Source organism: Oryx dammah, unplaced genomic scaffold, assembly GCF_014754425.2.
Source record: "Oryx dammah isolate SB20612 unplaced genomic scaffold, SCBI_Odam_1.1 HiC_scaffold_11, whole genome shotgun sequence".
In the NCBI taxonomy this organism is placed as follows: Eukaryota; Metazoa; Chordata; class Mammalia; order Artiodactyla; family Bovidae; genus Oryx; species Oryx dammah.
Genome location: NW_024070195.1, coordinates 18,762,901 through 18,787,368, shown reverse-complemented (window position 1 = coordinate 18,787,368; position 24,468 = coordinate 18,762,901). Strand labels below are relative to the sequence as shown.

Here is a 24,468-nt window from a genome sequence, read left to right as displayed (position 1 = left end):
CAGGAGGACAAGCTGATGTGTGTGTTGTTGTCATACCAGAAAGAACAAGGGAAGCGCACCCAGTTTTTACCTTCTTTTTATTTTAGTATTCCCTTCCCTCTCCCCTAATATTGTGTTTTTAGAGTAGAGAAAATGCTCCAGCTGCTTTTCATTGCAGTTCATTTTAATAATGAAAATGCCCGATTTCTAAAATTGCAATTTAAGCCTTTTGGGAACACAATCTTCCCCCTGTGCTTGGGAAAGTTGAAAAATATGATTAACCTACAGCCTGTGTATGCATGCGTAGTCACTTCAGTGACTTCAGCGTCTGACTCTTTGCAACCCCATGGACTGTAGCCCGCCAGGCTCCTCTGTCCATGGAATTTTCCAGGCAAGAATACTGGAGTGGGTTGCCGTGCCCTCCTCCAGGGAGTCTTTCCAAACCAGGGATCAAACCTGCATCTCTTACATCTCTCGCATTGGCAGGTGGGTTCTAGCGCCACCTGCAAAGCCCAACCTGCATCCTAACCTCTGAGTAGTGACCCTTTAAAGCATCATTCCCTTGGATCCTATTTCCCTCCACCTCTGTGGCTGTGGTTCTTTCCTCTCCAGATGCTCTCTGTCCCTCTTGAGTTGTGGGATCCTACCTGCCCCCATCAGTCTCTAAAGAGGTGGCCCAATGTTGAATCAGGAAGATAGCCTGTCTTACACAATCACAAAGCAAATTTACAAGATTCAAATCCCTTAAGTGTTCTTCGAGGTGGTCCACTTTTAAAGGTCAATTTTTCAGATAGTTTGGGAGGCCAAATTCCTCCTCCTTTGAAGCTAGACAGAATGATTTTACTGCAAGATTGCCCAACCAATACTGTTTATACAGAGTGACTCTTTCCTTTGACTTATTATTCTACTCCCCATGGGTGTGAAGATGAGGATTTATCACTAGATGCATATGGCAGATTTTAGAATCTTTGGAACAGTATATCTAGAAGTTACATTGAGTCCAGGGTTGTTTGGTCGTTGGTAACCTGGAAACCTAATTGCAACAACAAGCCATCCAAACAGAGTTATTCTTCTGAGTGCTCATAATGAAAGTAATACCGGGAGGGATCAGCCAGGAATGGACTCGACATCCTTGGCAAACAAAACTGACTTCTAGCTTATGGTTATCGCTAATTGGGGTATAGTAATTCTGAAGCATGTTTAGTGGAACTTAAAAAAAAAATTCCACAGTTCCTGGCAATGTGTTTGCTGAAGACTTCCTGGATGAAGTATCATTCTTTTTCATTTACAGGTTAAAATAGCTGGGTGTTTTCCTCCATATCCAAGCAAGTGTAAGAGTTTTGCTTTCTTAAATAAATGTACTTTATTTTCTTCAGCATTCCATACTATCTAAGCACTACAGCATAATGGAAAGGAACACCGTATGGTAACTTGAATACCCCCTACCCATTTTATTCATTCATGTCTTCATTTTGGCACTATAAATACAACCCCAGGTGGAATAGAAGCTAATACAGGGAAGACAGTGTTCCATGTGGAAAGGATTTTGTGTCATCTCTTGGATTTCTTAAGCTATTTGTGTTGAATGTAATTAAGGCACAAAGTAAGTGAGGCCTCTTATAAAACCTAGATTAATCATGGAAGTAGATTGGTTTCAATTTGGGGGTGATAGAAGGCATCCCTCACCAATTTTCCATTCCTTTTGGAACGTTAGGTGGCTAATATTGTTGCTTATTTGTCTCCGCTGTATTTTTAGTTCCAAGCTATCACTGTTCTTCTTTACCTTTTCTTTGTAGTTTGGGGATTGCAGGGTATAAATGAGTTGAAATGAAGTAAAAATGCAGCGGTAGTTTTTTTCAAGCTCATCTTCCAGCAAACTTGAGTTGATCAGAGATGTCCCTGAACTTGTTTTTCTTGTTAATATAACAGCTGATACTCAGGAAAACAGACAAACAAACAAACAAACTTGGTAAAGGCTTTCCAAGAAGTCTGTTTTACGTGGCAAGGGAATGAGGGTAAACATTCTTCTTCAGTTGTATTATTTATTGTTTCACTTGTGTCTCCTCCTCACTCCCTACTTACTGGCTCAGTGGTAAAAATCTACCTGAGAGTGCAGGAGATGCGGGAGACGAAGATTTGATCCCTGGGTCAGGAAGATCCCCTTGAGAAGGAAATGGCAACCCACTCCAGCCTTCTTGCCTGGAAGAATCCCATGGACAGAGAAGCCTGGTGGGCTACAGTCCATGGGGTCACAAAGAGTTGGACACAGTTGAGCTACTGAGCATGCATTCATGCCCTGCTCAGCTCTGCATCTACATGCATTTGGGTAACCAAACCTGTTGAGCCTGAATTGTCTGTCCACAATTTGTATGCTTGCATCAGTAGATGAGTGCCCATCCATTTTTATCTAAATGCTTCAGTTTAATGTTGTTTTTTTCATTGCGAGAGGGCAGGGCTTAGTGGAAAGAGCATGAACTTTGGAACTAAATAGGGCCAAGTTTCAATCCTAATCCTCGGGCCTAATGTACTGTCTCCTCATTGGATAACAGGGAGAAATGATCTCTGTCTTGAAGTTGTAGTTATTAAGAAATATTAAGTAAATATCTACCATGTGTCAGATGCTAAGCTGAACAATTGGGGTGAAGAATGAGAACTATGTTACCTACTTTTTCCAGGGAAGAGCTTGCTGTTTTGCAGGAATGATATGCGTGCAGATAACAGTAGTAAAATGTGATAAATGCACACGGTGTGTAAGCTCACTGTGGATGAACACAATGGAACGCAAAGGAATGCAATTAATATTGTTTTGCAAGGGGGTCAGAGAAAGGACACTTCAGTGTGGAGCTAGATCTTGAAAAATCAGTAAATTCAATAGACATCTTGAGGGTGAATTATGGGGGCCATGAACAAGTACATGTATGTATGTATGTGAAGTCACTCAGTCGTGTCCGACTCTTCGACCCCATGGACTGTAGCCTACCACACTCCTTCGTCCATGGGATTTTCCAGGCAAGAGTACTGGAGTGGGTTGCCATTTCCTTCTCCAGAGGAACTTCCTGACCCAGGGGTCGAACCCGGGTCTCCCGCACTGTAGGCAGACGCTTTACCATCTGAGCCACCAGGGAAAGTACATAGAGGCATAAAATTTCCTAGCTGCATTGGCCAATAGTTTGAGCAATGACCTTTTGGGTATGGTAAGCCATGGGCCTTGAACTTGACAAAAATGTGCTTTTGGCTATAATAAGTCCGCAAAGCAGTGATCCTCAATTCTTGGGTTATTCTAGCTATACAAATTACCCCTCTGCCCAAAGATCATTCAGATACTCAAGTGATGGACTCAATGAGCTGAATTCATAAGCATCGCATATTCAGCTATCCAAAGCACAGCTAGTTTAATGTCCCTTGTAGTGTACTTTACAGGAATCCAAACTCTTTATTACCTTGAGATCTAATAACTGTAAAGGTGAATCTCCACAGGGGAATCCACTGTAAAATCCACAGTTGTCAACAACCCAGTGCCAATAGGCAGGGGACTTAGAATTACTCTGTGACTGAGCAGGCAAGCTTCTTAAGTTTCTGTAGATGTGGAGGGGATGTATGCTCTTGAAGAAAGTATTCCTCTTTGCTTCCTGAACAAATACTATTTGTTAGACATCTTCTGACATGTAAACTATTCTTGTTCATTGTCAGGGAATTTATACTACACTTAGAAGGTAGTCTATATTTTCTTCCTTGAAAATGGAAGGATATTCATCTGGACCTCGTTTCTTTGCATTTGCCATCTTAGCCATCTGTTGGAGAATAACAAATGTGGGGCATTAAAGTATAAATCAAGCTAAATATATATTAAGCAGAGACAAAGAAATGCAAGTGGGAAGACATATTAGCACATTCACTAGGCTGTGTTTTCTTGTTGTTAAAAGAATATTCATTTTGGTTGCTAGTAACACCCCATATCTTCATTAGTGTTAAGGGATTCATTAAAAATGGGTCACTGCAATGAAAACTAATGATGTATATGAAATTCACATAAATCACATGCTGTCAGTTGCTAAAGATGCTGAAGATACTAGAAGAGATTAGTTTTAAGTAAGTGTAGGGTTCACAGAGAAAGTGTCAGTAGAAATGAAAATAAGATGCTTATTATTTAAAGTAGAAAAATCTCAGGAGTTAAGAGTTCGAAGTCCTGGCTGGGTTGCTATATGGCCTCAGTGTCCTCAACTCTGAATTCTTGATGACAGCAGCACCTGTTCTAACCTGGGTTTCCTTTTAATTCAGTTCAGCTCAATTCATCAAACGCATACTATGCAGTTAATCGTAAGCTCTCATAGTCTAGGAACCCTGACTGACTTGTTCAGGGTCATGTGGGGGGCTCCATAGATGTCTGCTGTTGTTGCCTGCAATGTGCTGCAGAAATAGAGATATGAAAAACACTGACTGACAGAGTGAACTGTCTGAGGAGACGGCGGGCAACAAATCCTATAACCAGAATAAGCAAGGGTTAAATTAGAATGTCAGTAGAAGTTCTGCATACATTCTTGGTTTTTACTGATAATGAATGATACCATTTTTTGATATCATGTTTTTGTTTTTTTCCCACTAAACTGATTTCTTTATCTGCTCTCCTTGTAAAGATATATGTCAGTCCTTTTAATAGCTCTTAATGTCTGTGTAATTTTCAATGTTATGGATCATCTACAGTAAACTTTAAAATTTGGACTGGTTTTTCTACTATCCTAGAAGTGCTGAGGGGACATCTTTTTGCTGGTTTATGAATTCTAGAAATAAACATTCATGTAGATGTTAGTTTCAGTCAAAAGGGGAGATAATTAATACATTGGCAAATTAAAAAGGCTGATTTAGATTTTAAATGACTTTTGTATTACTGAATGCTTTGATTATCCATATCTCTTTTCTTCTCCATCAACAGGGAGAATTGGAAGTTTTGTACAGATGTGCTTACTAACAAAATTGCCAGTTATGCATAGGTACATATGCTGCATCCATTATTTCAGGTGACCAGAACAGAAATTTTCTCTTTTTTCCTTCTTTCTTTTTTTGGGGGCTTTGGAACTTTGCACGAAACTTGATCAACAATTGAAATTGCACTGTCCCACGTGTGATGGTAATAAAGAGAAATTATATTAGTTTGTGGCCTTAGTTTTGCCACGGCAGTGGGAAAGGGAGACCTGAAGTAACAGCAAGTAAATATTATGGTATTAAGAATAGGGAGGTAGGACTTTCCTGGTGGTCCAGTGGTTAAAACTCTGTGCTCCCAATGTAGGGGGCATGGGTTCGATCCCTAGTTGGGGAACTAAGATCCTGCATGCCTCCCAGCACTGCCAGAAAAAGAAAACCAGTAAATGTCTTTTAAAAAAGAAGAAGAAAAAAGGAATAGGGAGATTGTGAGACTGACATGGTTTTTAGTCTTTTAAATTTTATTTATACATCAGAGATATGGTCAAATAAATGTGACTCCTCTCCCACTTAATAGTGTAATCACTAAGTCTTATCTGACTCTTTGCACCTCCATGGACTGTAGCCCGCCAGGCTCCTCTGTCCATGGGATTCTCCAGGCAAGAATATTGGAGTGGGTTGCCATTCCCTTCTCCAGAGGATCTTCCTAACCCAGGAATTGAACCCAGGTCTCCTGCATTGCAGGCAGATTCTGTACCATCTGAGCCATCAGGGAAGCTCCCATCTCCCACTTACATGTATAGTATTCTTTCTTTTTTTTTTTTTAATAAACAGGGCCTTGATATAATGCTAATATAAACCCTATTGCAAGCTGAGATCTGAGTGTGGTAACAAAGAAGAGAGAGAGATGTCATGAGAAAAATGTGCTGGATTTTCTCTTGTAATTTATTTTAAAAGATAATAACAATCCTCTCCACCTGCTCAATGTACCTTGGAGTAACAAGCTTTTGTGGAACACATTTGTTTAAAACTTTTGGACTAGAAGTGCTAATGTAACTGAAATCTTTGACTCATTCTTTGCATAACTGCCTTGTAGAGATGGGGACAGCAGGACTCCCCTGTGATGTCTTTAGGATGTGAGGGACATCTTGTCTTTCAGGGTAGAGGACAAAGCCTCCTCTGTCTTTTCAGGTGGGTCAAAGCCTAATTTACCCTCCCAAGGTGGATGGTTTGAGGTTTCAAGACCTTCAGAGTTTCTCCAGAGGGCATCAGGACCTACATTCCATGCTGCTTTTCCAATCAGAAGGACTTTATAATTTATTATTTATTGTAATGCACAAACTATTCTTGGAGAGAAGAGAATAGGAAAAAATATTTGCAAGCAATGTTACGGATAAGGGATTAGTCTCCAAAATTTATAAACAGCTCATGCAGCTCAATATCAATAAAACCACAAATGACCCCATCAAAAAATGGGCAGAAGACCTGAAGAGACATTTCTCCGAAGAAGACATGCAGATGGCCAAGAGGCATTTGAAAAGATGCTCAATATTTCTAATTATTAGAGAAATGCAAATCAAAACTACAGTGAGTTATCACCTCACGCCAGTTAGAGTGGCCATCATCAAAATATCTACAAACTGTAAGTGCTGGAGAGGGTGTGGAGAAAAGGGAACCCTCTTACTCTGTTGGTGGGAATGCAAATTGGTATAGCCACTATGGAGAGAAGTATAGAGGTTCCTTAAGGAACTAAAATAGAGCTACCATTTGATCCAGCAATCCCACTCTTGGGGGTGTATCTGGAGAAAAACATGGTTCAAAAGGATGCATGCATCCCAGTGTTCGTGGCACCACTGGGTTTACAGTAGCCGAGACATGGAAGCAACCTAAACGTCCATTGACAGATGAATGGATAAAGACGATATGGTGCACAGATACTGGGCTGGCCGAAAAGCTCATTTGGATTTTTCCACAAGATCTTACAGAAAAACTCAAACTTTTTGACCCAGTACAATAGAATAGACTGTTACTCAACCATTAAAAAGAATGAAATAATGTTATTTGCAGCATCATAGATGAACATAGGGATTATCATACTAAGTGAAATAAGTCAGTTCAGTTCAGTTCAGTCACTCAGTCATGTCCGATTCTTTTAGACCCCATGGCCTCCCTGTCCATCACCAACTCCTGGAGTTTACTCAAACTCATGTCCATTGAGTCGGTGATGCCATCCAACCATCTCATCCTCTGTCATCCCCTTTTCCTCCTGCCCTCAATCTTTCCCAGCATCAGGGTCTTTTCAAATGAGTCAGCTCTTTGCATCAGGTGGCCAAAGTATTGGAGTTTCAGCTTCAACATCAGTCCTTCCAATGAATATTCAGGACTGATCTCCTTTAGGATGGACTGGTTGGATCCCCTTGCAGTCCAAGGGACTCTCAAGAGTCTTCTCCAACACCACAGTTCAAAAGCATCAAGTCTGACAAAGACAAATGTCATATGATAGCTTATATGCAGAATCTTAAAAAATAGCGCAAATGAACATATTTATAAAACAGAGAAAGACTCACAGATTTAGAGAACAAACTTATGGTTACCAGGATGGGAGGGGGACGGGGGAGGGATAGATCAGGAGTTTGGGTTTGACATGTACACACTGCTATATTTAAAATAAAATGCCTTTTCCTTATTATTAAATTAAAAAAAAAAACTGAACTGTTCATGGAGTAATTAAAGATGGTGGCCTGTGAGCGAGTCCCTTTACTTGAGAAGGAAAGAGGCAGTATATGAGGAAGTGAACATCTTGTTCCCTTACTAGGTGGAGTGTTTGAGTTTGAACCACATGGGTTCTCTGAAGATTTTGGTTTTGGATTAATTCAATTCACTTCTGGGACCTCCTGATTCCAAAGCTTTCCCTGCAGCAGTCAGATTGGAAGTAGAATGAACTTGGCCTTATTTAATTGCCTTTGATATGAAGCCCTTTCTTCTGTCGCTTGTGTTGCAGCCCAAATAGTTTAGATACCACGCTAAGTGTGTGCTAAGCTGCTTTAGTCGTGTCCGACTCTTTGTGGCTGTATGGACTGTGGCCTGCCAGGCTCCTCTGTCCATGGGATTCTCCAGGTAAGAATACTGGAGTGGGTTGCCATGCCCTCCTCCAGGCAGTCTTCCCTACCCAGGGATTGGACCCATGTCTCTTATGTCTTCTGCACTGGCAGGCGGGTTCTTTACCACTAGCGCCACCTGGGAAGCCCAGTTTAGATACCAGAATGACCCAAATGCCATTGTTCTTGAATGGGTTGCCCTCATCCAAGCATTCCAGATAGAGAAGGAAATGAAGTATGAAAAAGATGGGACAAAGACGGAACAGACTTTGATTTTCTTACTAACAGTGATTTACAAGTGAGACACAAAGGAATCATAAACTATTGGTTTTTTTTTTTGAAGATCTTAGGTCTTAATACAAGGTCTGGGCCAAATATAGATTTTACTTCTTTGTGTGTTTTACTTAAAAGAATTACACCGTCATTTGTCTTGGTTCTCCAGTGAAGGTATTTGGTTCTCCGGTGAAGATATTTTTTTGCAGAGGTGGAGAGGGGTGGTGGCAGGGGGTGGGAGGGGTGGGGAGTAGGGGTCTGGGTTTGGGGGGCCTGGAGATAAGCCCACAGAAGGGAGGGTTCCTTACAGAGGGGAGGGTCATTGTACCATTGATAGTCTTGAACTGCTGCTTTTTGAGAAATAAAACCTCACTGAACCTTGAACATTCTTCTTTATTTACATCATGTGCTTTGACCTCCTGCACGGTGCAATTTTGATGTGGAGGTGAGGTTCTTTTGACCTAGTTCTACCCTAAGGGATTGCAAATATTTTCCCAATTAACTGAGGTTCACTGGTTAACAACAAACCATTGTTTCTTATTGTTCTGAGCTAGTAAGCCTGGTATGTGAAATAAGATCCTCCCTCCACCACTTTTTGCCAACGAGGGACAAAACTCAAGACTGATCTCAGAGATAACTGCGCTTGCTTCTCTGTTTTAGTGGTGCAAGAAATTATTAATTTAGTGTCAAATTTAGGATGACTTTTGTTGTTGTTGTTGTTCTTTCCAAATTGTGTCTCTTGGTTTAATAAAGTAATAGAGGGTCAAGTTTCTTTGAAACTAAACCAAAAACCAGATGTAAGCATATAACACAAATGCTCAAGTTTACTCTAGTTACAAGTGACAACCGTTGCTGGTTATCTCAGGAAGTATTTTTGTACGTTACATTTTAAGTGCAGAGTTGTGCACAGTTATTGAGAGAAAACAGGGCGAAGGAGGGGAAGACTGGGCAAAGGAGGACTCCTGTGTATCAGATCTTCAGTTGTTCAATCACTGAGGCGTGTCCGCCTCTTTTGCAACCCCATGGACTGCAGTCCACCAGGCTCCTCTGTCCATGGGATTTCCCAGGCAAGAATACTGGAGTGGGTAGTTATGGTGAGGGATATTTACGATTATACTTGTTTAGCTTTTTATTTTGAAATCATTTCAGATAAAGGTTGCCAAAGAGTACAGAGAATTTCTTGTATGTTTTACTTCGCCCAGCTTCCTCAGTTAACGCTGTCCATAGCCATAGAATCATTACTGAAAGCAGGAAATAAAAATTGATACAATGACCTAATTTACAAATCTTATTCAAATTTAGGAGGGTTTTGCGCCAAAGTCTTTTTTTCAGGTCCAGGATCCCATCCAGGGTTCCTCACTGCTTTTAATTTATCATGTTGCCTAAGTTTTTACTAATGGATTTACTAATGGCTCCTCAGTTTTTCATGACCTTCACAACTAAGGAAATGGCAACCCACTCCAGTATTCTGCCTGGAGAATCCCATGGACAGAGGAGCCTGGTGGGCTACATACAGTTCACGGGGTCGCAAAGAGTCAGACACGAAAATGACTAACCGTTTCACAACTGTGAAGGACGGCTCTTTTGTAGGATGTCCCTTTAGTTTGGGTTTGCCTGATGTTTTCTTGTGATTGGATTGAGGTTATTTATTTTTTGACAAGAATTTCAAGAAATGATCTTGTGTCCTGCTCAGTGCATCCCATCAGAAGGTACTGTTGGAGAAATGTAACAGACATGTTTTCAGGATAATAACTGGTCCAAAATGTGAGGACTTGAAAGCACCATTGATCACACACTGTTCATTGTCAATTCATCTGGTATTTGGGGTGACTACCTGGGTTAGTTTGACTATCTGGGTTAGCTTTATGCAGAAGAAAAGCTATAATACTCATATCTTTATGAAAGGAACTAGCTTGCAGCTTGAAGTAATGTATGCACTGAAATTAGGCTTCTGTCCCTCAACAGAAAGTGAAAGATAAGGGTGTTATCTCCCTTGATATTTATGTACTAGATCTTTGAGAGAGACATTATCGGGTCATAAAGTTGGCAAGTTCAGTTCAGTTCAGTTCAGTCGCTCAGTTGTGTCTGACTCTTTGAGACCCCATGAATCACAACACGCCAGGCCTCCCTGTCCATCACCAACTCCCGGAGTTCACTCAGACTCACGTCCATTGAGTCAGTGATGCCATCCAGCCATCTCATCCTCTGTCGTCCCCTTCTCCTCCTGCCCCCAATCCCTCCCAGCATCACAGTCTTTTCCAATGAGTCAACTCTTCTCATGAGGTGGCCAAAGTACTGGAGTTTTAGCTTTAGCATCATTCCTTCCAAAGAAATCCCAGGGCTGATCTCCTTCAGAATGGACTGGTTGGATCTCCTTGCAGTCCAAGGGACTCTCAAGAGTCTTCTCCAACATCAATTCTTCAGAGCTCAGCCTTCTTCACAGTCCAACTCTCACATCCATACATGACTACTGGAAAAACCATAGCCTTGACTAGACGGACCTTAGTTGGCAAAGTAGTGTCTCTGCTTTTGAATATACTATCTAGTTGGTCATAACTTTTCTTCCAAGGAGTAAGCGTCTTTTAATTTCATGGCTGCAGTCACCATAAGGCCTATCTCAATCTTCAGAAAGATTGTACATACCTTTCAAAGAGAGGAGAAAGTGCTTATAATTGCAAGTTTTTATAAAGTACATGCTCTAGGAAGAAGTTGGGAAGGGAAATCCCTTGATTGCATCTTGGAGAATTAATCCTTTTTTAATTTATATTTTTTCTTAGAGTATATAATGCTGATATGTCTTCTTCTTAATGATATCCATTTTGATCTCTTGGTTAAGATGGAATTTAATAGCATTCTCCACTGTAGAGTTAGTGTTTTTCCTTTGTGATTATCAGATATTTTGAGGGGAGATGCTGTGAAACTATGCAAATATATTTTTTCTTATCATTCAGGATTTTACCCACAAATTTTGCCATCCACGGATAGTTCCTGCCTGCAACAATTATTACAGTGCTGTTTACCTAATGGTAATTTCCTATGTCCATTGTGCCTTCTACATGTAATTGTTGGAATTCTAGCATATGGGAGAGTTGTCCTTTTTCTCACATTTATTTGTTCATTCATTCATTCAGTTATTTCTTTATACCAATATGGACTTGTGGATATTTATTTTATTCTCTGGGATAAGATCCAGCAACAACATGTTTCATTTTGTTACTTAAATTATTCCTGTTTTGCCCATGGGGGCTCTTTCAAGATGGCTTCTCTGTGGCATGGTTCAGCCAATAAAGAATCTGCCTGTAGTGAGGGGACCTGGGTTCATCCCTGGATCAGGAAGATCCCCTGGAGAAGGGAATGGCTACCCACTCCATGTACAGATAGAATCCCATATGCAGAGGAGCCTGGTGGGCTACAGTTCACAGGGTGGCCGAGTTGGACACAACTGAGCAACTAACATCAGATTAACACTTTTTTGAGCACTTCATTACTTTCTTGGCTTCCCTGGTGGTAAAGAATCCACCTACAATGCAGGAGACCTGGGTTCGATCCCCGGGTTGAGAAGATCCCCTAGAGAAGGGCATGGCAACCACTCCAGTATTCTTGCCTGGAGAATCCCCGTGGACAGAGGAGCCTGGCGGGCTACAGTCCACGGGGTCTCATAGAGTCGGACACGACTGAGCGACTAAGCACAACACAGTTACTTTCTAGCATCATAAGATGTAGGTTAATAGCTCTCTTAGTGTTTATGAAGGACTGCAGGTAGGTCCTGTACAGTTGGCACGTTCTTCAGTGGGAATCCTGGGGACTAAATGACTTATTTAAATGCGGCTGGAGGTTGTACTCAGCCCACCTGGACTGCTCCTGCATGCTCCACATTGCTAACTTTCATCTTGCGTTGTTATGTATACACTTCCAGCTGCTCTGCATTCTTAGTGGAAATTTTACAGTCCACTGCCTGGATTGGTTTGGTAACCAGAATCCCATTTGGGAAAACAAACCAAACAAAAATGACAATAGTGAAATAGTAAGCAAGGGATAGTAAGTTAAGAAGAAATAGTAAAGAAAAGTCTGACAATAAAAACGTTTCGTTTTCAATGCTTTGTTAGTGGTGGTTCCCGTAATTTCTCCTAAGGGTGCTCTTGAGTTAATTGGTTATTTTTTAACTTTATGAGGGTCATATTATTCTCTTCAGCATAGCATTAGGGAAACCCATGCTGACTTACTTATGAATGCCTTAAAAATGACTCAAGTCCTATTGGGTTTTGCTATAAGATAGAGTTCCCATTGCAAATAATTATTTTAGAATAAAGTTAGTAAGTAAATGAGAGGTTTAACATTATATATTCAGAATGCTTAGGATTATCTGGTCTTTTAAAATATTCCACAAAGCACAGAAGAGAGAAAATTAAACCAGAATGCCAACAGTTTAAAAATTTGTGATATGCTGGGAAGTTAATTTGATGGTTCAAAATTTGATGAAAATTGGTGGTCATTTGTTTTTGCAGACAAAAAGATTTAGCAGTATATACACATTTAAATATATGGTTACACCTGAGTTTTTCAAGAAAGATATTACGAATGATGGATATATTATCTTTTGGGTCACTTTTAAAAGTTAAAAAAATTTTTTAGACATTATGTTTTAAAGCAATTTTAGGGTCACAGCAAAACTGGGCGGGGGGTGGGGGGCAGTACAGACATCTCCCATATACCTTTTGTCTACATGTGCATAGCCTCCCTCTTATCAATATCACCCACGAGAGTGGTAAATTTGTTACCATTGATGAACCTCCACTGACACATCATAATTACCCACGGTTCATAGTTTACATTAGGGCTCACTCTTTGCGTTACATATTCTCTAGATTTAGACAAATATATAATGACTTGTAACTTTGGGGTCACTTTTATGCTAAAGAGAAATCTTTTACCTTGCTGTTTTGAATAGTCATATTCTTTGTGAATTTGAGTTGTTTTCCTGCTTCAGCGAAGAGAGACATTCATTTAGAGAACAGTTCAAAAGACAAATATGCAAACTGATGCTAAGATATCTGTTATTGGCAGGAAAATGACCCTCTGAATAAGATGATAATTCATACCCAACAGATGAATCCTAACCTTTCTTCTGGGAATCAGCCCCTGGACTGGGTACAACAACATGGGGACCTGTAGAGGACCGAGGTAGAGATGAGTGGTTTCATCAGCTCAGAGAAACTAATTGGACCCTTCTGGGAATGTTCTAAACAGCTGGTTCATTATAATTAGAGACATCTCCTATAACTAGATTGTCGCTTAAGTTAGAGTGGTTAGAATTTTTCATTATTATATAACAAGGCTGTGCTGACTTTGTCACTGCCTTGCCTTTCTGGAATTTCTAAAATTTCAAGGGTTAACAGATTTCAATTTTTGTTCCATTGAAGTCCCATAAATTGTACTGATATAATCATGTAAGGAATATTTTACAGGTAGCAGCAAAGGGGGGAGAAACTTGAATGATCTTGAGAAGATGCTGGAACCACTGAATAAGGGTGGTCTAGATATGCCAATATATAGAAATGTTTATGGATATTTAGTTGTATATAATTCAAGAAAAATCTTATTTAAATGGGTGCAAATATGTGTCTACTATTTCTGCCTTGAGCAACATTAGTAGGAATGAACTCTAGGCTGGAAATCAGAAGTGGACCCATGAGACTGTTGCTTTGCTTTCTGTGTGACCTTGAGGGGTGGATAGGGTCATCTTTTCCTTTCTATATAATTGGAATAATACTAACCTCTTCGTATTATTTTGAGGAACAAACATCACTATAAATGAAAGCACGTAATAAATTTTGATGTATTTTACAATTATAAATTTATCTGAAAAAACTAACAAAGATATTGTGAAAAATCAGGGTAAATACGGACAGTGTTTGATGCAGTTCTGGGCATGGTATGTGCTCAAAATAATTGGTCCTAATTTTGTTTAATTTTTTTTCTGAAGATATCCCCCTCCCATACCTACACATACACACAAATGTGCACACACATACACAGTGGACTATTACTCAGCCACAAAAATGAATGAAATAATGCCATTTGCCACAATATGGATGGACCTGGAGATTATCATTACAAGGGATGATCATTAAGTCTGACAGAGAAAGACAGATATCATATGATATCACTTAAATGTGATATCTAAAACAATCGCACCAATGAACATATCCACAAAACAAAAGTAGACTCACATCCGTAGAAAATAAACTTATGGTTACCAAAGAGGAAAGGAGGGTAAACAAATTAGGAGTTTGACATTAACATACAAGCACTACTATATATAAAATAGATAAACAGCAAGGACCTACTGTATAGCACAAGAAACTATACTCAGTATCTTATGATAATCTGTCAAGGAAAGGAATGTGAAAAAGAATATGTACATGTGTGTGAATCTCCTTGCTGTACACCTGAAATTAATACAACACTGTGAATTAACTACTTCAATTTAAAGAAGTATTTACTGAGTGAATTCTGTGTCCACAGCACCATGAATGGATATTGGAGTTACAGTTGAAGTTCTATACTAAAAATAAATAAATAGAAGAGAGATGCAGTACATGAAAATATTGATAATATAAGGGAAATATGTTATACCTGTGGAAAATATCTGAGAGATTCAGACAAGATGATATGGGATTTCTGAGGAGAGAATTGTATCCAGATGAGTGAAGGGTAGGTGGTAAGATAGTGAGAAATGAGGTTAGATTATGAAGAAATGGGGCCAGAGTATGAAGTGTGTGAAGAAATGAGGTTAAGAGTATGAAGAAATGGGGCGAGCTCAAATATGATCTCAAATACCCAAGTCCAGGATGCATGGACTTGGTCTAAAAGTTGAAGGCTCTTTGTGTGGGTTGAGCTGTATGTTGCCAATGAGTAACTTCAGTATGTTTTTGTGCCTAAAAGCCTAAGTCTTCTGGATTTAGTTATAAAAGGACAGTTTTTATATGGACGGTTATAAAAACATGATATATTTTTTAAAAAGCAGTTTAAAATTCAATCTTTTAATTGTATCAAGAGTTTTTTTTTTTTTTAACCAGAGACCAGAGGTCTTTAGATTTTCATGAGGGTGTCCTTTAACAGCATCATTTCCTCAGGTCCTTAGCCTCACATTGGTTTACTTGGCCTGGGGTTTCAAGAGGTGGTGAGTGCTGAGTTTTGAGGCTGGTGGAGTCTCTGAAGCATTCAGCCTAACAGCCCCAGGGAGTGGTATTGCCACTTCATTAATTAGCTCATGGAGCATCCCTCTGGGCAAGTTTAGCAGGATTATCCTTATTTTTACAGAGTAAGAAAATGAGGTGTGAGGCATTGAATTTGCAATCAGTCCTGGAGTTCAGAATTTCAGACCTTTACTCAGTTCCTCAGTTTGTAGATCTTGATTTTATCAATCCAGGTATGTCTTTTCACAACCACAATTTTAGTTTCATTGAGTTTATTTTTAATAAAAATTAATATTTTTAAGGTCATGCAGGTTTTAACTTGAATTTGACCCAGCTGCAGTACTGTCCAAGTATCACATGGAATTTGACTAAATTAAATGATAGACATCAAATTCACATAACTTTTTTTTCCTGCTTATTGTTATTATTATTTTGCTTTGGTATGGCCACTTATGATATAAACACAATCTAAATAAGATACCAGAGGGAAAGTGATATATTGGAAGGTACATGTGCTCTATATCCAAAGACCTGGCTTGTTCTATTCTAGCAGAGTGAACACAAGTTAAGTCGCTTTGCCACCTTGGACTCTGAAGTATTTCCAAATGTATGTTTAGACTATTTCCAAAAAAATGTTAGCCAAGTATTTAGTCTGTCTGTCTATCTATTTCTTTATCTACCTACCTAGTTTCCACTCAGGGAATGACTCCTGTCTCTGATTCACCAGGCTAAGCTCCTTCTCAAACTGGGTTTTTCTAAGACAGTGTTGAACCCTGTGCAGAATCAAGATGAGAGGAGCGCTATAAGCATGTCCTTCGTTTGCTTGGTAGTGGTTCCCTCACTCACTGGTCAAGGCAACCAGGAGTATGCATTCTGCTGGGTCCAAAATGAAAGTCTGGGTTTTGCATGGATGCTGTTTCATTTAACTTGCTTCCATAGTCACAGACCACACACCTAACGCTGGCCAGGATGCTCATCAACAAGACATTCCTGGTCCACTGGGGGTCCGAGTGGGAGTACCGGTACTCTGTCCTTTGGGGCAGGTGTATTGATACTTAATGTTATTTTCATCTTTCAAACATTATTTTCAAAGGACATGGGAAACTGTACAGGCTAATAAGAAAATGTACATTTAAAAAAATATATTCTAATTCATTATTACGCTTCTTCTGTCTAAGCCACAGTATCTCTTCTGCTGCTGCTACTGCTAAGTCTCTTCAGTTGTGTCCGACTCTGTGCGACCAGAGAGATGGCAGCCTACCAGGCTCTTCTGTCCCTGGGATTCTCCAGGCAAGAACACCGGAGTGGGTTGCCATTTCCTTCTCCAATGCATGAGAGTGAAAAGCGAAAGTGAAGTTGCTCAGTCGTGTCCAACAGATTAGCACCAAGTGACCAACACTTGATTCCTGATATGAGCTCTCGGAAAGTTCCTTTTCTATGTAGTTGATTTGCTTAATTCTTTAGTGATTTAAGTTATTATTTAAAATGACAATTAGAAAAATTGCATTTTTAGTGAAAAATGGTACTTTTTTCCCCTCAAAAATCCTATTTGTTTTATACAATGGTCTTACATATTTTTTCAATTCAAATATATTACTTGGATTGTGTTTTCAAATTCTTTTGTTACCATATCTGGAAACAGACATTAGTTAATTACATATAATGATTCAAAGAAATGTATATTTAAGGTTAATCTTCAATTCGCACTGGTTAATCATGAACATTTTGGGAATATTTTTGTCATACTGAATGACAAAAGCAGCTTATTCAAGACAGATGGTTTGATTTAATTCAAGAAGCAATATATACACTTAGAATAAAGTTATATAATTATTCAAAAAATCATCTATTTTTGAATTTCTATGTATAGTAACTGTAGACAAGTATGCAGTCAAGAAAAATAGCATGTATCAGACAACTCACCATGCATTTTCAAAGTTATTTGTTTTTATAATGTATTCACCTTCATCTTTAATTCAACAATCCAACAGGGTATTAAGCAATCAAGGTCAAGCAACCATTTGAAAAAATGACGATTGGTATGAAGTATGTGCTTAGTACCTTACTAGTTAACATTGAGAGTTACTGTGAAGTAACAGTAGGGACAATAAATTAAAAACTAGATTAAGTAAAGTGTATGATATGTTAGATGATGGTAAATGTTATTTAAAAAACAAAAAAGGCAAGGAAGGGCAATAGAGAACCAGGGATGTGGCAGAAGTTTGAAGCCCAGTGGCCGGGGCGGCATTATTCAGAGATGGGCAGGGTATCATGAGGAAGATACTGCATAGATGTGGAATCAGAAAGGCCTGTCCTTCACACATGCAAAGATTCATTTGCAATTAAATAATTCTGGAATATTTTCTGGAAAATAGCATATCTATCAGTTCAGCTAAGTTGCTCAGTATGTTCGACTTTTTGCCTCCCCATGGACTGAAGCATGCCAGGCTTCCCTGTCCATCACCAACTCCTGGAGCTTTCTCCAATTCATGTCCATCGAGTCTGTGATGCCATCCAACCATCTCATCCTCTGTTGTCCCCTTCCCCTCCTGCCTTCAATCTTTCCCAGCATCAGGGTCTTTTCCAATGAGTCAGTTCTTCTCATCAGGTGGCCAAAGTATTGGAGTTTCAGCTTTAGCATCAGTCCTTCCAATGTCAGGATTGATTTCCTTTAGGATGGACTGATTTGATCTCCTTGCAGTCCAAGGGACTTTCAAGAGTCTTCTCCAGCACCACAGTTTAGAAGCATCAATTGTTCACCGTTCATCTTTCTTTATGGTTCAACTCTCACATCCGTACATGACTACTGGAAAAACCATAGCTTTGACTAGACGGGCTTTTGTTGACAAAGTAATGTCTCTGCTTTTTAATATGCTGTTTAGGTTGGTCATAGCTTTTCTTCCAAAGCTATACTATAGTATGAGCTAAATAAATCAAGTGACTTGGGATCATTCCATTAAACTGAAAAAGACTACCTCTTCTTTATTTCAGTAGTTTCTCAATTCTGATAATGTATTCTGTAGATACTCTGTAGAATAATGTATTCTACAGATACAAGAGTATATTCTACAGATAAACTCATTGCAAGATTCAGACTTAAGTTGAAGAAAGTAAGGAAAACCACTAGACCATTTGGGTATGACCTAAATCAAATTCCTTATGATTATACAGTGGAAGTGACAAATAGATTCAAGGGATTAGATCTGATAGACAGAGTACCTGAAGGACTATGGATGGAAGTTTGTAACATTGTACAGGAGGTGGTGATCAAAACCATCCCCAAGAAAAAGAAATGCAAAAAGGCAAAATAGTTGTCTCAGGAGGCCTTACAAATAACTGAGAAAAGAAGAAAAGCAAAAGACAAAGGAGAAAAGGAAAGCTATGTCCATCTGAGTGCAGAGTTCCAAAGAATAGCAAGGAGAGATAAGAAAGCCTTCTTCAGCGATCAGTGCAAAGAAATAGAGGCAAACAATAGAAAGGGAAAGACTAGAGATCTCTTCAAGAAAATTAGAGATACCAAGGGAACATTTCATGCAAAGATAGGCACGATAAAGGACAGAAATGGTATGGACCTAACAGAAGCAGAAGATATCAAAAAGAGGTGGGAAAAATACACAGAAGAACTGTACAAAAAAGATTTTAATGATGCAGATAACCACGATGGTGTGCTTACTCACTTAGAGCCAGACATCCTGGAATGTGAAGTCAAGTGGGCCTTAGGAAGTATCACTATGAACAAAGCTAGTGGAGGTGATGGAGTTCCAGTTGAGCTATTTCAAATCGTAAAGGATGATGCTGTGAAAGTATTGCACTCAATATGCCAGCAAATTTGGAAAACTCAGCAGTGGCCACAGGACTGGAAAAGGTCTGTTTTCATTCCAATCCCAAAGAAAGGCAATGCCAAGGAATGTTGAAACTTCTGCACAGTTGTACTCACCTCACACACGAGTAAAGTAATGCTCAAAATTCTCCAATCCAATCTTCAACAGTACATGAACCGAAAACTTACAGATGTTTAAGCTGGATTTAGAAAAGGCAGAGGAACAGGAGATCAAATTGTCAATATCCGTTGGATCATCAAAAAAGCACAAGAATTCCAGAAAAACATCTGCTTCATTGACTATGCCAAAGCCTTTGACTGTGTGCATCACAACAAACTCTAAAATTCTGAAAGAGATGGGAATACCAGACCACCTTACCTGCCTCCTGAGAAATCTGTATGCAGGTCAAGAAGCAACAGTTAGAACTGGGCATGGAACAACAGACTGGTTCAAATGGGAAAGGAGTCCATTAAGGCTATATATTGTCAACATGCTTATTTAACTTATATGCAGAGTACATCATGTGAAATGCCGGGATGGATGAAACACAAGCTGGATTCAAGATTGCTTGGAGAAATATCAATAACCTCAGATATGCAGATGACACCACCCTTATGGCAGAAAGCAAAGAGGAACTAACCAGCCTCTCGATGAAAATGAAAGAGGAGAGTGAAAAAGCTGACTTAAAACTCAACATTCAAAAAAGAAAGATCATGGTATCTGGTACCATCACTTCATGGTAAATAGATAGGGAAACAATGGAAACAGTGATAGACTTTATTTTCTTGGGTTCCAAAATCATTGTGGATGGTGATTGCAGCTGTGAAATTAAAAGACGCTTGCTCCTTGGAAAAAGAGCTATGACCAAACCTAGACAGCATATTTAAAAGCAGAGACATTACTTTGCCAACAAATGTCCATCTAGTCAAAGATACGGTTTTTCCAGTAGTCATGTATGAATGTGAGAGTTGGACTGTAAAGAAAGCTGAACAGTGAACAATTGATGCTTTTGAACTGTGGTGTTGGAGAAGACTCTTGAGAGTCCCTTGGACTGCAAGTAGATCCAATCAGTCTATCTTAAAGGAAATCAGTCCTGAATATTCATTGGCAGATCTGGTGCTGAAGCTGAAACTCCAATACTGATGCGAAGAACTGACTCACTGGAAAAGACCTGGATGCTGGGAAGAATTGAAGGCAGGAGGAGAAGGGGCGACAGAGGATGAGATGATTGGATGGCATCACTAACTCAATGGACATGTATTTGAGCAGGCTCCGGGAGTTGGTGATGGACAGGGAGGCCTGCTATGCTGCAGTCCATGGGGTCACAAAGAGTCAGACATGACTGAATGACTGAACTGACTGACAGATACACTTACATATTCATGCAAATAAATATTGTGAGGAAATCTATCATGACATTATTTGCAACAGCAAAAGTTTATTACCTATTTTGGCCATACCATGTGGCATTTAGGATGCCTGCCAGGGGTCCAACCTGTGCCCCCTGCAGTGGAAGCATGGAGACTTAACCACTGGACCACCAGGGAATTCCCTGTGAGAGCAAAAGCTTAGAAGCAACTGGAAGGGTTGTTATTGAGGGACAGATTAAATAAATTATGGGACATTCACAGCATGGATATACATAGCTTTTATAAAGAATGAAGCAACCTTTACCAATGTGGAACAGTTTCCCTGGTGTGTTGTTAAATGAGAAAAGCAAGATGCAGAAGAATAGACATAGCAAGTGATCCCTGTGTTTAAAAATTACATGTATAAAATGTCTATGTAAAACAATATGCATATGTAGCTGTAGGCTGTCTTTGAATGAACATCGTTAAGTTAGTTGCAGCTTTGTGGTTGGGGAACCGGAGGTGGGGATATTCCTCCTTTTTACTGTATCCTCCATTTTACCACTTGAATTTTGGTCAGGTGCATACATTATCTGTTAAACTTTAAAAAAAAATCAACATCACTGTAAATGTTAGCTTAGGGCCAAGAATCTCTGGGTTTAAAATGAAAGAAAATTGTTATGATTGATTAAAAATTTTTTATTCTAAATTAGTTTTTTTAAATTAAATTTCAGTAAACATTTATTTGCAACTAACAGGAGTTGCTAAGCACTGTTTTAGGCACTGGCAAGTCAAGGATTTTACCCCTTGTTCCTCTCAAAATGGCATAATTTGGCAGAAGAGAGTCGCATAAATTATTTAGGGTTAATTTATCTCTAAAATAACTACCAAAGTGAAAAGCAAGCAGAGGTTCATAGGTATGGACAACTCTGACCGTTAGAATGTGTGACTTTAGGCAAAGTGAACGATTAACCTCTAGTTTCTTTGTTTGTAAAATAGGGTTAAATAATAAGTACTTAGTTCAGGGCATGGGTTTGATGTTTTAATGATATAGAATGCATTTCCTTAGTACAGTGCTTGTCATTAAATATAGTGCAGTAAATGTTGGCTATTTTCATTTATCAGTTCCCTTTCAAATCAGGAAGGGAAAAAAGCCCTCTAAGCAAGTGTGATCATCAATCCTGTAGTAGCTGTAGCAGTTTGAGACAGGAAGTTAAAGAAAGATGAACATGGAAAGACTGGTGATAACCAAGCTGGGTATTGATGAGCGAGTGCAATTTCAGAAGCTGGAAGAAAGGGGAGGGCATTTTAGGCAGGGGCAAGATGAGCAGAGGTGTGGAAGAGGATTCACAGTGCGTTTGGACAATGGATTGGGGGTCGGCTGGTTTGACCTAGAGCACACCTAGGCTAGGGGTTGGGGAGGAAGGAGTATTTGGTGGAAGATTAGGGAAGCAAGTAAGCAGTGTTGGTCATGGGGGGCCCTTGTAGGCCAAGCTTAAGAGTTGGGATTTAGGGCTTCCCTGGTGGTCCAGTGGTCAAGGATCTGCCTTTCAAGCAGGAGACACAGGTTCAATCATGGTCTGGAAAGATCCCACACACCACGGAACAACTAAGTCCATGTGCCACAACAGCTGAGCCCGTGCTCGAGAGCCCATGAGCTGCAACCGCTGAGCCCGTGCTCAAGAGCCCGTGAGCTGCAACCGCTGAGTCTGTGTGCTGCAAGTGCTGAAGTTCACGCACCTCAGAGCCGGTACTGGAAGCAAGGAAGCCCAAGCGCAGCCAAAAATAAATACAATAACTAATTAAAAAAAAAAGAGTTGGGATTTATCTTTCATTGGAATCCAGATTGTAGAAGACTGAGGAGAGGATGGGGTGGAAGGAAATAGGGAGAGGAATGAGGAAGAGGAGAGAAAGGGCCACAGGGTCAAGGGAGGAACTGAAGACAATGGGGATGGAGGGCCTTAGATATTTAATGGAACAGGCAGCAGGGGACAAAATCAAGACATGCAGGCTTAGCTTTGTAAAGCAGTCAGGATCCTTCTGAAACAGATAGCAAAGGAGAAAAGTGGTGAAGATGTAGATGAAGTGAGCATGGAGGGAAGTGAGGCTGAGAACCTTCATGCCTGTTGAGCTTTATTCTCTTGAAGCTTGGAAGGAGGTGATGTGCTGAGAGTAAGTGTGCCTGGAGTGAGTTTTTAGGATTTAGGGTGAAAGATGAGGATTTGGACAATCCGCTGTGGGAAATGTAAGAAATAGTTGATTCGGGAGGAGGAGAGGCTTGACCAATGCCAAAGCCTTGTCTTAGTCGAAGGTGCCCGAGGGGCCATGTGGTTCTCGATGCAACAGCTTGGACCCTGGAAACAAAAGGGCCCCAAAAGATGACCAGACCCACCCAGATGCAAGGGGGTTGGGAAGGGAACGTGCTGTTTAGAGTGTGGCTGGTGAACAGAGGAGGAAGTGAAGCTGAGAAAAGTTGATGGAGTCAGTCTTAGGAGAACAGGAGGCGGTTAAGTGCCTGGCAGGGACCCAGTGACTCTAGGGAGTGGGTGGATGGGCAGAGATGACCAAACACTCTGTCGTGCCTGGAGGGGGAGGGCACTTCATTCAAGATTTTATACATTTATGTACTTTTATTTGACAGAAAGGAACTGTTTTAAAAATGGCGTTGGAATTCTCACAATAGCTCAATAGTTTCAATTTTTGGTACAGATCATGAGCAATATGTCCCAGGCTTAAAGGAAATTTTTCTTGAGAGCTCTGTTAAAGCTGTATGCCATCAATAGAGGGTAAGCACAGAGGGTTTATATAAGTGGGGGGGTGGGGGAAAGCAAGGTTTTAACAAAGGCATTGCAGTTCTCAGCCAGCTCCCTGGAAACCTCTAGTTTTTCCTCATAGGAAAAAAAAAAAACACTAACATAAGTACAATGATTTTTATTTCTTTATTTTTAAAGGTAAAACCAGTAACCCACAGCAGGATCAATGTGTCATCTCGCTTTAGAAAACCACTTCTGGAACCCTGCACTATCTTGTAAGTTGGAATCCTTCATGTTTTGGGTCAAAATTAGTGTGGTGGTTTCCTTTTGGTTTGGGACTTCTTTTGTAGTTTAAAGGCATAACTGTGTCAAATGGTTTACCTCTGGCTTTGCCTTTTTTTCAGCTTGATTGCAAATGGAGACCTCATAAACCCGGCTTCTCGACTCCTCATTCCTAGAAAAGCCTTGAATCAGTGGGATCATGTACTGCAGATGGTCACGGAAAAGATAACTCTGAGGAGTGGGGCTGTCCACAGGTATGTCAGAGTAATCTTCTTGCAAGCGTATGGGATTCAGAATTATTGAGGATATTTCCATGAGGCCCTGGAGACACTGGTCCCTAGATCTGAATTTCAGGTCACTAGTTTGTCTCTATGTGCCTCAGTTTCTCTATCTGTAAAATGAGCATATAATTATTCATCCCTTGTAGCATTGTTTTCCAGTTTATATTTTTGTTACTTTTTATGTTGCTTTTCTCATGCAGTTATGTTAAATTTTGATGCAGTCAAATTTTCAGGCTTTCATTATGATCATTAAGTTCTATGATTAACTTAGGTTCTCTTCACTCCTAGATTATAAAAAATTATCCCACGTTTTCATCTTTCAAGTTTTAACTTTCGTTTAAACCTTTGATCCTTTTGGATTTTATTTTGGTATCAGGAGTAAAGACAGATCTCAATAGTTATATATTGATTTAAAAAAATATATATATCGTTTTGTCTTTTGACACATACACAGATGTAAACCCACTCAGTAAATGCTCTGAAGCACACAAAGATATATAAACACAATTTCATGCC

The 24,468-nt window shown here is 39.8% G+C and overlaps 1 protein-coding gene across 1 annotated transcript in view; it reads left to right on the top strand.

Annotated features, from left to right (window-relative positions):
- Nucleotides 1-24,468, top strand: part of DCDC2 (doublecortin domain containing 2) — a 141,919-nt gene that overhangs the window by 26,110 nt on the left and 91,341 nt on the right. Inside the window, exons 3-4 of the mRNA XM_040249922.1 lie at nt 23,588-23,664; nt 23,794-23,925. Coding sequence (XP_040105856.1) covers nt 23,588-23,664; nt 23,794-23,925 — 209 coding nt within the window. The remainder of the gene's footprint in view (nt 1-23,587; nt 23,665-23,793; nt 23,926-24,468) is intronic.